The sequence below is a fragment of the Mandrillus leucophaeus genome, unplaced genomic scaffold, assembly GCF_000951045.1.
Source record: "Mandrillus leucophaeus isolate KB7577 unplaced genomic scaffold, Mleu.le_1.0 Scaffold403, whole genome shotgun sequence".
Taxonomy (NCBI): domain Eukaryota; kingdom Metazoa; phylum Chordata; class Mammalia; order Primates; family Cercopithecidae; genus Mandrillus; species Mandrillus leucophaeus.
The window spans coordinates 906,751-920,291 of NW_012104288.1; the positions used below are offsets into that span (position 1 = coordinate 906,751).

A 13,541-nucleotide genomic window follows, 5' to 3' on the forward strand; every position below is an offset into this window, starting at 1 on the left:
GTAGATTAGGGACAGAGTGTCAAGAGTTTGAAAGTCATTTCTGTTTGGACTTTATTCTCAGTGTCATAGTTTCTATATGGAAAGGGGCTCAGAGTTTAAAAGAGTAACTCCATAAAAATAATTGTAGCACCACATATTATTTGAAAGATTAAAGTCTTTTATTTGAATTATATTTCAGAACCTTAAAAATATGTATGTGCATGTATACGTATCACACAAAGAAAATACCTTCGAAGACTTTCTCTTTATATATATAGTCTGTGGTCCTGTGAGGTCTGGGGCTTGAGACTACTGTGAAATAAATGATAACCTTGTCATTCAGTAGACAGCCTGAGCTATATTAGGGTCTTCTGCATCTCAGGGTTGGAGGCTTCTCCGTGCTTTAGCAGAATTTCTCTTCCCTCCAGTCTTGGCCTCCCTCATTAACACACAGGAACTTTAAACTTTATGTCTGCAGGTCTGTGTCATTTTGCTATCTCTTTAGGGAACCACCTGCCTAACCTTATGAGGTGCTGTTCAAAACTGGTTCTGCTCTTTTCAGCAACTGATCATTATTGCATATCGCTGTCTTTTAACATCTACTAAAGCTGAAAACATTTGTATACTTAATATATTAATAGTATATTGCTTGTTTATCAGTATGATGGTTTACATAAATGTAAAGCCCAGAATTTTTTTTTTTTTTTTTTGAGACAGAGTCTCTTACTATCGCCCAGGCTGGGGTACAGTGGCACAATCTCAGCTTACTGAACCTCTGCCTCCTGGGTTCAAGCGATTGTTCTGCCTCCGCCTCCCGAATAGCTGGGACTACAGGTGCACGCCACCATGCCCAGTTAATTTTTGTATTTTTAATTAGAGACGGGGTTTCACAATATTGGCCAGGATAGTCTTGATCTGTTGACCTCGTGATCTGCCCGCCTTGGCTTCCCAAAGTGCTGGGATTACAGGCATGAGCCACGGGCGCCCAGCCAAAGCCTAGAAATTTTATAGGGACTTGGTGTAGTAATTCCTAACAGATATTGAAAGAAAGGTAAAAATTAGTTGAAAGGACTAGATCATCCTCATTCCTCACTCATTTTGCCTTAAAGAATGTATTAGAAGGCAAAGTTGTCTACAGTCTGTATCAAAATTTTGCTTTAACAATGTTTTCAACATTTTACATCTTTCTGGTAATTATATGAAGTCTATGAAGACTAAAAATCTCTGTCGTAATTGGTTAGAAGTAATACTTCTTCTTCTTCTTCTTTTTTTTTTTTTTTTTTTTTGAGACAGAGTTTCACTCTGTCGCCCAGGCTGGAGTGCAGTGGCATGATCTCGGCTCACTGCAATCTCTGTCTCCCGGATTCATGCCATTCTCCTGCCTCAGCCTTCCGAGTAGCTGGGACTACAGGTGCCCACCGCCACGCCCGGCTAATTTTTTGTATTTTTAGTAGAGACGGGATTTCATCGCGTGTTAGCCAGGAGGATGGTCTTGATCTCCTGAGCTCATGATCCACCCACCTTGGCCTCCCAAAGTGCTGGAATTACAGGCATGAGCCACTGCGCCCAGCCCCAGAAGTAATATTTCTGAGTGGATATTTGTTTTCAAAAAGCCTAAGTCTTTAAAGGTGGCATATGATACTATTATTTATCTCAGAAATCATTTATTTATTTATTTATTTATTTATTTATTTATTTATTTATTTTGAGACAGAGTCTCACTCTGTCACCCAGGCTGGAGTGCAGTGACATGATCTCGGCTCACTGCAGCCTCTGCCTCCCGGGTTCAAGCAATTCTCCTGCCTCAACCTCCTGAGTAGCTGGGATTACAGGCGCCCGCCACCATGCCTGCCTAATTTTTGTATTTTTAGTAGAGACGGCTTTTGCCATATTGGCCAGGCTGGTCTCGAACTCCTGACCTCAGGTGATCTACCCACCTCAGCCTCCCAAAGTGCTGGGATTACAGGTGTGAGCCACTGTGCCCGGGCTCTCAGAAATCTTAAAAAGGATTTAGTTTCATTTAAAAATAACAAGCACAGTTCCACAAATCTGAAATTTATTTATTGAAATTGGATCGTGTTGTCCATGGAAAACATTTTACTTTATACCAGATTTTAAAATTATCACTGATATAAGCGCAGCATAAAATTCCTCTGAGCCCCATTTTTACATAAGAGAAATTATTGATAGGATAAAGGTAGCATTTCAAATTAGTGAGAAAAGATAGGTTATTCAGTTAGTGTTGGAACTAGTGGATATATATCTAGGAAAAAAAGTACAGACTCTAAATATTGAAAGGTAAAACTGAAAACATACAAATATTTGAAGAAATCACTGGAAAATTATTCTACAAACTGCATGGGGAATGACAGTCTAATAACAATAACCAAGAGCCATGAAAGAATAGATTGGTAACAATTCAGCTATATAAAAATCCCTACATTTCTCTGTGGCAGAAACCATGAAACAGATGAACTTACCAAACTGGAAAAAATTTTCACAAATCATGTCACAAAGAGCTAATTTTCTTAAAATATTTTAAAAAGACCTTTCAAAGTGTCATCATACACAAAATGCTGCTTTTCTAAAAACATAAGCTCCTACAAAGCAGTAAGAAAATGATGAACAAATAGAAAAATGGGCAAAAGTGATGATTTAACAGTTCACAGAGAAATACAAATGGCTCCTAAAATATATAAAAAGATGCTCAACTTCATTCACAATATGAGAAATGTAAATTAAGACTACACTAAGATACAATTTTTCACAGATCTGTTTTCTAAAAATAAGCTTGAGAGAGAGCCTCTTATCTGAATTCTGGGACAGCCTGATTTGCATGAGGGAAATAGGCATCCTCCTGCACTGCTGATGGGAGGGTAAAAGGTACAGTCTCAGTGGAGGGCAGTTTGCTGGTACCTTTCAGAATTACAGATGCATGTGTTTGTTTTGATGTAACAATTTCCCATCTAGGAATTTATTCTAGAGAGACAGTCATACAAGATTTTCACACCAGCATTATTTGTAATAGCAAAAAGATGGGAAATTACCTAAATGCTCATATATAGGGGACTGCTAAATTGTGGAATTCCATGCAATTCTAAAAAAGAATAAGGAAGCAAAGTAGAGAACAGCATGTATATAGAGTTTACCATTTACAAAAGGAGAAAATAGAATATATGTGTATTTCCTTATGTATCACTAAATACTTCTGGGTGAATACAAGAGAAGTAACAGCTTATCATGGGATGAGAACAGGGCAACTGAGGGACAAGTTTGGAGGGAGATTTTGTCACTGTGTACCCTTTTGTTTTGGACCAGTTGAAGCTATTGTCTCTTGAAAATAATTTCAAGAAGATAAATTATGAAGGAGGGGTCTAAAAAAGCTTTAAAATACGTTGTTTTAATTTCTTTGCTTGAAAATTAACATTGCTTTAAGGGGGAAACAGTAAGCAGTTTAGGGGGAGCATATGTGTTTAATTAAATTGCCTCTTCAGCAGTATTAAAAATCAGTCAGTTGTAAATTGGTGAGGAATATATTAAAACCTTATTGGAGACTGAGTTCTGAAGTTTGCTTTGAAGTTCGACCAGGAAAAGAAGGGGTTAAAGGTGTGATGCAGGTAAAGGAAGGGTTAAGGGCATTATGCAAGCTGTTAAATAAAAAGGAAGTGCATTACAAAATGCTGAGCTCAGGAGTCTGGCTGCCAGCCAAGCCTTTGCTTTCCTCACTACAGCTGAGGGCTTTCGAAGCTTCCCACCAGTGGGTTTGTCTGAACTGTTTAGGAATGCGGCCGCGGTCGCCAGCTGACGTCAGCGCCGCCGGTTCAGCCGCGGGCCAGAGTAAGGGACTGACAGCGCGAGGGGCGGGGTTGGGAGTCAGGATGGGGCGAGCCTGCGTGTGACTGATGGCGCGGGGGCGGGGCGGCGTGTGTGTGACTGACCGGGCAGAGACGGGGTGGCACACGATTTGCGTTTCGTTGATGACTTATAAATTATGATTATAGATTTTCTTTGTAATGAGGGGAAATGTTTTTTTCTTTTTTCCATTTTTGAAATCCAGGGCTCTGTATTGCTTCACTTGAGGTATTAAGTATAAGCACAAAATTAAATGTAACATATACCAAATTGTCCAACTTCAAGGGCCATTTTGTTTTTGTTTTTGTTTCTGAGAGGGAGGGGGTCACTGTAAAAACTTTGGTGATTCTTACCAGTGGAGGGGCTAGGGAAGTGATTTTTGCTGTTTAAGGAGGTTCTCAAATTTTTTTACCTACAGTCCATTTTCATTTCAGAATCGGTTCCAGAGAGAAATTGTAAAAGTTTTCAAGCGCGATTTTGTAAAACAAAAGATCAAAAAAGGAGAAAAAATATGTGGAAAACTGCCAAGATTGGTTATAACTCTATTAAGACCACCTTTGTGCATGATCGTTTTGGGTTATTACTGCTGATTTTCAGCCTTTAAAGAAAAATGTGGGTTCTTGGTAGCAACTTACAAGGATGGTGTTTAGAGCTGTAGTTCCCCCTTCACCATACCCTGTTTTCATGATGGTTAATTTTACTTTTAAAAACATTTGTATTTCTTGACTGTTCATTGATTAGATCATTTTGCTTAGTCATATGTAAGAGTTTTGTTAGTCTTTGGGTTCTTAGTTATACAACTCAGAGTCAGGAATGCAAATTTATTAGCTTTTTGTGGAGGGGGAAATGTGGGGTGGTGAGAGCTGTGGGTGGTAAGCATGGGGTGCAATACCAGTTCATGGACAAGGATCTAAAAGGAACCATTAAGCTCCATGGAAAACTTTGTTACTTGATCAGGGCCAGTAAAGGAAGACTATTTTGAGTAGCTACTGAAGTTATATGATAGTTAATTTAATTGATTTAAGTAACTCTTTCAGAGACCCCAGATTTGTAAAAGTGGTAGTGTTGTGAGTTTTGATAAAGGAAGTTTTAGCCTTTCACGAGAGGAAGACTTGGGCTTATTTGTCCTTCATGTTGAGAAGCTTCCGTATGATCTTCATGGTCTCCTTAGGTACAATCACTGTGATTTCACCTATGTATAGCAGCGCAGCTAAGGTGAAGTCAGCATATAGACCAGGAAGATACAAAACTAGGAAAACTCAGGACCACCCTTGGCAAAAGGCAACAATGTATAGCCCTAAATTACCCAGAAACTCTAGTGCTCAGCCCTACATTGACAATTGCACGGAATTTAAGTGTTCTGAGATTGTGAATAGTATCATAATAATTGATGTATTTCCTTTTTTTTTTTTTCCAGACGGAATCTCACTCTGTTGCCAGGCTGGAGTGCAGTGGCGGATCTCAGCTCACTGCAACCTCCAACTCCCTGGTTCAGGCAATTCTCCTGCCTCAGCCTCCCAAGTAGCTGGGATTACAGGCACGTGCCACCACGCCTGGCTAATTTTTGTATTTTTAGTAGACAGGGGGTTTCACCATGTTGGCCAGGATGGTCTCGATCTCCTGACCTCATGATCTGCCCACCATGTCCTCCAAAAGTGTTGGGATTACAGACGTGAGCCATGGCGCCTGGCAATGTATTTCCTTTTTAAACCGTCTGACTAGATTTTAAAGACTTGTGTGTTTTTCACTTAGACACCTTTTGTTGATAGTACACTTCATGCAGAATAATTTTAAGAGTATAGAATTGTAAACTACTGTTACATTGAACTCAAATATTAAGGTCATTTCATTTAACACATAGAATAGCAAATATGGAATATTTGGTAGATTGAACATTGAATTAAGAATGAGGTATGAATTATGCTTAGTTTGCTTAGTCACCAGTTATACGACTTTGTCCACTTTTAATCTCATCGTGTCTTAGTTTCTCCAGGGGAAAATGCTTTTTATTAGTTCTCCTATAATAGGACTCAAGGCAAAAAACGCTTTTATCAAGACATAAGAATATTCTGGTTAATAATACACTATGGTTTGGCATGCTTGGAAAGGGCAGCAGAAGAAATGACAAACCGGTGTGGATGCTGACTGGTCTCTCCATCTCTCTGCTTGTCTGAAGCACTTTAGCATTGTTACAAAAAAAGTCCCTGGGAGGTCCTGTGCTCTAGGAGTGGAGCCTTGAGTGCTTTGAGTGTGTGTTTAGAACAAGGTTTCCTTTCTTTGTTTTTGCTAAATTAGTTATCAGTTCTTCTAAAATATAGTCCTCTCAAAATATGGAGTGAATGTTTGTGTCTTGTTGGATGAGTCTGTATTTGGACTTAAGTATGACTTAATTAATTGTTTTTTAAACTTTATTTAATGACAACTAAGGTGAACACATTTTGAGTTATAAAGGATGGGAATACAGTAAAAATTGCTGCCCTGCAGTCTTGATATTAGTGAAGAAACAACCCTCTAATTGGAAACTTTTGCACAAAGCTAGAGTGTAGTTTTGCTTCCTGAATACTCTAAAATGTTTCAGGAAATTTCAACTTTGTCTTTAATAAGAACACTTTAAAATTACTTTTGTCTAGTTGACGCATGTTTTGAAAGATACTGTCTTCAATGTGTTAATCCACTCAGGCTGCTATAACAAAAATACCTTTCACCGGTGGCTTATAAACCACGGAAATTTATTTGTCCCAGTTCTGGAGGCTAAGAAGTCCAAGATCAAGGTGCCATCAGATTGGGTGTCTGATGAGGCCCCCTTACCTGGTTCCTGGATGGCATCTTCTTGCTGTGTCTTCACGTGGTAGAAGGAAAGGATGAAAGATCTCTCTTGGGCTCTTTTTAAGTACACTAATCCCATTCATGAGGGCTTTACATCTGTGACCTAATTAACCTCCTAAAGGTGGCACATCACCTTGGAGGTGAGGATTTCAACATATGAATTGAGGTTGGAGATAAGTATGCAGACCATAGAATGCATTTTCATTTTCATTCATACATTGAGATTTTAGGAAATTAATCAAAGACATTATAGCTGTGAATACTGATCAAATAACCAATGTAACCACAGTAAATTGATTTAATTTCAGCCCCCAAGAAATGAAAAATTGATCTTTGTTATGTGAGTCTTATAAGTTTACCCCTAGTAAATCTACAGTGTCTATCAGATGGTTTGAAATTTTGGACAAATCACATGGTACCTTATTGCTACCGATGAATCACAGGGAATTGAGATCCATGATAAAAAGAGAAAAACCTCACTGGAGAAAATTGAACTGCTTTTTATGCAGGAATAGAACTTCAGGGTTGGTCAGAATTGCAACTACCATACTTCAGATCTGGCATCTTGTTTGCTGGGAAATGGGGTCAGGAGGGAAGCAGCATCCTTAGTTTGATCCCCTGAAGACCAATAGCTCAGGTGTGGTATGATTTTAGTATGTTTCAGGGCTTGAATTTAGAATCTTCCCTGTCTATTTCCTTGCATATCAGGAATTAGTGATGTGGAGGCATTTATTGTTTATGTTATTTGGGGCAGCTGGCAGCACATTTGTATCTTAGGTTCTGTTTAGTGTTTTAACTATTTGCATATTCCTTTTATGGGCTGCTTCTTGGCTTGCATTGAGATGGAATTGAAGAAAGCAAGTTCATCTGTGAAAACAGATTGTCAAAACCAGAAAAGAGGCACATTGTGCTCAGTTTTCAAAACTCTTCTGTTAATCTCTGTATTGGTTCCTAAGAGCCCTGCTGAAGAATCTATGTTTGCTTAGGAGTGTCCATCTTGAATATTAATTTAAAATGGTTTATTGTGAATTTCCTCTCATTGAGCCTGGTTTTTTGTATTGTTTTCCATTTTACTATTGAAGGTGTTTGTCATTAAAATTTATTTTCTGTTCCCATTCCTTCATTCATTCATTCCTTTTGAATACCTACTGTGTGCCAGACTTAAAGTCAGTTGCTGGGTACATATTGCTGAGCAAAAATAAACTTGCAGTACAATGGAAATTAGAGATGTTAAAGTGTGTGTGAAGGAAGCTCCTGAGGATAGGAGTGGGATGGGGGTGGGGCAACTCGATGTATTCAAAGAACTGAAAGGAAGGAACGCAGTGTGAGTTGTAGAGCAGGGAAATGAGAGTGATACCAGATGGGGTAGGAGAAATGGACAGGGCAGAGATCATCCTGTGAGGTAATTCTAGTACATTAAAAAGAATTGACTTGAGTGTAGTGGGAAGCCATCCTCAGGCTGCTATTTGGAGATTATGTTGTTGAGGGCAAGAGTGGAAGCAAGGTGTTCAGTGAAGAGGGTAGTTCAGTATTAGCTTGGACTAGGGTGGGGCAGTGATGGAGAGAAGTGTACATATTAACAGGATTTAGTGATGGCATTGGATGGGATGGGGGAAGAAAAGAAGAAAGAATCCAAGGTGATTTTGAAGTTTCTATTTTGAGGATCGGGGTGGTGACTGTTTATTAGAGCTGGGAATGGTGGGGAAAAGAACAGTTTTGGGATGTGACAAATCAAGGGTTTAGTTTTGGACCTGATTCTGAGCTATGCAGTAGAGAGGTCAGGTAAATAGCGTGGCTGAAATCTTTTTTTCTTTGCCCTGTAGAATTAGGGCAAAGAAAAAAAGATTTTTCCTGTGCCAACTATAAAATTAGTTATGTTTTTAAAATTTGAAAATACAGGATTTTAGCTCAGACTGAATTACGTTATGGGAGGAGACTTGTGTCTCCTCTGTGGAAGGGGAAATATTTTGTAATAGTTATAAACCCAACAAACATATCCCCAAACTGAGGCAGTCAGCACGAGAGAACTCTGCTGTGCTCATTAAATATGGTTGAGTGGTAAACTGAGTAAGATTATTTATGTTTCAAAGGGGTCAGCATTCAATACTGCTGTTGATTAATTGATTTTTAAGTATTTCTTTCCTTACTTTTTAGGTTATTTTTCCTTAAGAGATTTTAGGTGAGTTACAACAAAGAACATTGAACACTGTGTGCCTTGCACCATCTAATCCCTTTCTCTGTGTTATTTTATCTAAACCCTAAATTGTCAGAAGAAGGCTGTGAAATAGATGGCATTTGAATCCTCTCTTTGTAGATGAGGAAACTGGATTGCAGGGAGGTTAGTACTTGTTCCAGGAGACACAGCTAGCAAATGCCAGTCCCAGGTTTGACTGGCACCAAAGCTGATGCTCCTTGTCACTGTTCCCTGCGGCTGCAACTCAGAACCAATAGTTTTGTTTCTGCAGTCTTTTCGGGAATGTGGTGGAGTTCAGGTAGGCTTTTGCTTGTTAGTTTATGATCAGAAATGTATGAAGTAGAGCCTAGAAAGTAATTTAGAGATGCTTCATGTATCAAGAAGGGAGTGTCATTTTGATGTATGACATAGAAATATTCAGGATAAAAACCCTTGGGCTGGGCACAGTGACTCATGCCTGTAATCCCAGCACTTTGGGAGGCCGAGATGAGCCTGAGGTCAGGAGATCTAGACCATTCTGGCCAACATGGTGAAACCCTGTCTCTACTAAAATACAAAAATTAGCTGGGCGTGGTGGTGCGTTCCTGTAGTCCCAGCTACTCAGGAGGCTGAGGCAGGAGAATTGCTTGAACCAGGGAGTCACAGGTTGCAGTGAGCTGAGATCGCGCCACTGCACTCCAGCCTGGGCGACAGAGTGAGACTCTGTCTCAAAACAAACAAACAAAAACAAAAAAAACCCTTACTGATTCCTATGCAAGAATGTGTGTGTGTGTTGGGATGGATATGACATGGGGAATGATTGGCCATATAAAGGTTCTGAGCCCCATTTCTCTACAGTTCACAAAGGACAAGTTAAAAAATAGCATAACCAGTCAACTACACGCCTCTTAGTATCTGCTACTGGATGAGCTCAAGTTAGTTAACGTATATGCTGCATTCTACCTCAGAAGGAATAATTGGATCTTTAAAACTTTAATTTCTGGTTTGTTTTAAACAACTGAGAACATTAAGGGCAAAAAACCTTCATGAAACATTTACCAATGAAAGGTAATGGGAGCTTAAGTTATTTAAGATAAGCTTATCAGGGCTTGGAATACCAGCAATCTGATGTTACTGTAAAACCAAAAGTGCGGATCGTAATCTAAATCTAACCTTCTTACATGTGTGTTGGGTGAGGGGTGTGCAGAGTCTAGGAATCACTGGATACAAAAAGGGTTATATGGAAGTGTTCTCTTTGCATGTGAGTTTGCAGAATGAATGGCATTCCTTTGTTGCTGAATTAATCCAGATTCTGGAAGGAATAGAGAGGAAGGAGGCAGAAAGGCCTGGTTTTCACAGTATTGTTCTACCTGCTGATAACTCACCAAGGCCCTGTTAAGATGAGTCAATTCTAATAACCCTTGGGATTTCCCTACTAGTGAAACTTCTCATAGCTTCATCTCCCCCTCTTCCCCCAGAAACGACGAGACTTCTTGAAATTTTTAATAAGAATTTTAGTCACTCTAGCAGTAATTTCCAGGAGCCACAGCCTCTGATATGCTGCTTTTGATCTTCCTCCCAGCTGATTATATCACCTGTTAGAGCTTATATACCTCTGATCTCCTCCTGGGGGTATGATAGAATCTTGTTTCTTGATTCTCTCAGAAGTTATGAGTGACCAGCAGGTAGGCTTTTTAGCCAGGTGCTTAGGACCTCATGCCAATGAGATGAATCAAAGGTTTGATCCCTGTAGGTCCATCCCTCTTGGAGTGATTTAGTTTAGCTCTGCCCCTTCCTTTGGCCTCACGCAGCGCACTAGCCCCAGCTAGCTGCCTTGCCAGCAACCACCATTAGATTGCAAGACGGAATTGAAAAGATGTATGGACACAAATAAGTTGCTAAGACTGGAAAACATAAAGCCTGTTGGAAAGAACAGAAGTTGAGGAAGGTGGACAGGGAATGAATGAGAAGTATAAACAGAAAGACAACAAAATAGTGCATAAAGCCGGGCACAGTGGCTCACACCTGTAATCCCGGCACTTTGGGAGGCCGAGGCAGGTGGATCACCTGAGGTCAGGAGTTTGAGAGCAGCCTGACCAACATGGTGAAACCTTATCTCTACTAAAAGTACAAAAATTAGCCAGGCTGGTGGCACATGCCTGTAATCACACCTACTCGGGAGGCTGAGGCAGGAGAATTGCTTGAACCTGGGAGGTGGAGCTTGCAGTGAGCCGAGATCGTGCCATTGCACTCCAGCCTGGGCAACAAGAGCAAAATAACGTCTCAAAAAAAAAAAAAAAAAAAAAGTGCATACCTTTGTTAGCATCTGCCTATAGACTAATGGAAATTAGGTTGGAACTGTAGTTGCAGAAATGAAAAGGACTTTGAGTTCACAAACGAGTTCACTGCCTATCTCTGTTAGAAGGTCCTGCCTCAGCATATATTAAACAAGTTTAGGGGATTACTAAATGAAAATCACTCAAGTGTGCCAACTAAAATTATTCAAGTTCAGTTTCGAAGTGGATTGTTTGAGTATAAATAGATCCAGGTTCCCAAAGAAGCCTTCAAATGGGTAGAAATACTGTTTTTTCTTTTCCTATGAGTACTGTTTTTAGGTATTGTTAGAGGACACAGTTTCAGAATTGTAGAACACAGTAGCTAGAAAGGCTGCCTAAGAGGCTGTGATTGGATTGTGTGAGTAGAGTCTGAAACATAAATGAAAAGCAAAAGCTAATCCAAAGAAGTCCATGTTAGCATGTGCTTTTTCTTGGTGCTCCGTCGGATCCTTACCACTGAAGCACAGACTTTTAAATTTGTACAGTTAAGGACTTTTGTTTTGAAATACTATAAGTGAATGCATGTCTTTTTCTATATTTAAATAACTGGTATACTCTGAATTTTGGAGAATGGGTAGATTGTTTATGAATTTTTAAAGCACATTGTACATATCACAGTTTTGCTTCATAAGCAAACTGTGATTTTTCTTACTGGAAAGCTTCAAGAAAGACCTTAAAACCAAGTGAAAACCATTGAGGATATCACAGGATGGTAGAGTTTTAGAATTCGAAGGTACTTTAGAGATGATCTAATTAGTTCATCAGTATACAAATGAATAACTGAGGCAGTGAGAAATTAAGTGGTTTGCAGAGGTCTAAATATCTATTAGTGGGAGAATCAAAACCAGGACTACAGGCTTTTGACTTGCAGTCCAGTCCTTTTATCAGCACCAAATATGGCGATTTGAGTGTGGATTATGCTGAAGGAATGGGGCATGATGACTGCTTTGTTCATAGCAGTCTTAAAACCTATCCAGGGATTTTGAAAGGCTCAATAATTTTAACACAGAGAAGGATTTGATATGGAACTAGTCTATGATTTTATTTATTTATTTATTTTTTGAGGTGAAATCTTGCTCTGTCGCCCAGGCTGGAGTGCAATGGTGTGATCTCGGCTCACTGCAACCTCCATCTCCTGGGTTCAAGTGATTCTCCTGCCTCAGCCTCTGAAGTAGTTGGGATTACAGGTGCCTGCCACCACACCCGGCTACTTTTTTGTATTTTTAGTAGAAATTTTTGAGACCTGACTGGTCTCGAACTCCTGACCTCAGGTGATCCACCTGCCTTGGCCTCCCAAAGTGCCAGGATTACAGGTGTGAGCCACTGCTCCCGGCCTACTCTATGATTTTTTTTTAAATGAAACCTTCTAGTGACTATCTAGATGAGTGAGGGGTCAAGACACAGAAACAAATGTTGCCAAGGGGAGTGGTAGATGGCGATAGAAATACGAATGTGGTACTTTAAGGACAGAGACAAGGGAATGGCCTTTAACATGCTCTTTAAAATTTTTCAATGCAGCGATAAAGTGTTATTATTAGAGAAATAATGTTTACAAGGCACCTTGCTTTTCACATCCCTCAGCTTCTGTTTATAACTTATTATTGTTTTTTTGAGACGGAGTCTTGCCCTGTCGCCCAGGCTGGAGTACAGTGGTGCGATCTCAGCTCACTGCAACCTCCGCCTCCCAGGTTCAAGTGATTCTCCTGCCTCAGCCTCCCGAGTAGCTGGGACTACAGATGTGCATCACCATGCCTGACTAATTTTTGTATTTTTAATAGAGACAGAGTTTCACCATGTTTGCCAGGCTGGTCTTGAACTCCTGACTTCAGGTGATCCACTTGCCTTGGCCTCCCAAATTGTTGGGATTACAGGCGTGAGCCACCACGCCCCATCTCCTGTTTATAACTTAGTTGGGTTGATTTCCATGTATAGTAATGGGTTTTCTCTCAGGAAAGCCATTGTGGCCTATAGATTAAAGTTATTTGCACTTTGTATTTGATACTATCAACATGCCTTGGTGTCTTTAGTCACTTTGGATTTGGCTCACCAGAGAGGTTTACAAAGATTGAAAGATAATTCTACTATTATCTCACTGGTTATATTACTGTTGATGGTATCACATCCATTACAGTTCTCATGAACCACTGAGTAAATCAGTGCTGTGCTCTGGGCTCACTATTAAGTTGATTTTCATTTGTACTCAAGGCTATACCATTTGGATATTAATATTAAGCTCTGCTTCCAGTCTTTAAGGTCTAGAACTGAACTGCCCAGTAAGGCAGCCACTAGCCACATGTGGCTATTTAGATTTACATTAATTACAATTAAATAACGTTAAACATTCATTTTCTCAGTGATGCATTTCAAGTGCTCAA

At 39.8% G+C, this 13,541-nt stretch overlaps 1 protein-coding gene across 1 annotated transcript in view; it reads left to right on the forward strand.

The window, feature by feature from the left end:
• Positions 1-3,761: 3,761 nt before the first annotated feature.
• Positions 3,762-13,541, forward strand: part of ZSWIM6 (zinc finger, SWIM-type containing 6) — a 138,307-nt gene continuing 128,527 nt past the window's right edge. The window contains exon 1 of the mRNA XM_011992140.1: positions 3,762-3,816. Coding sequence (XP_011847530.1) covers positions 3,762-3,816 — 55 coding nt within the window. The remainder of the gene's footprint in view (positions 3,817-13,541) is intronic.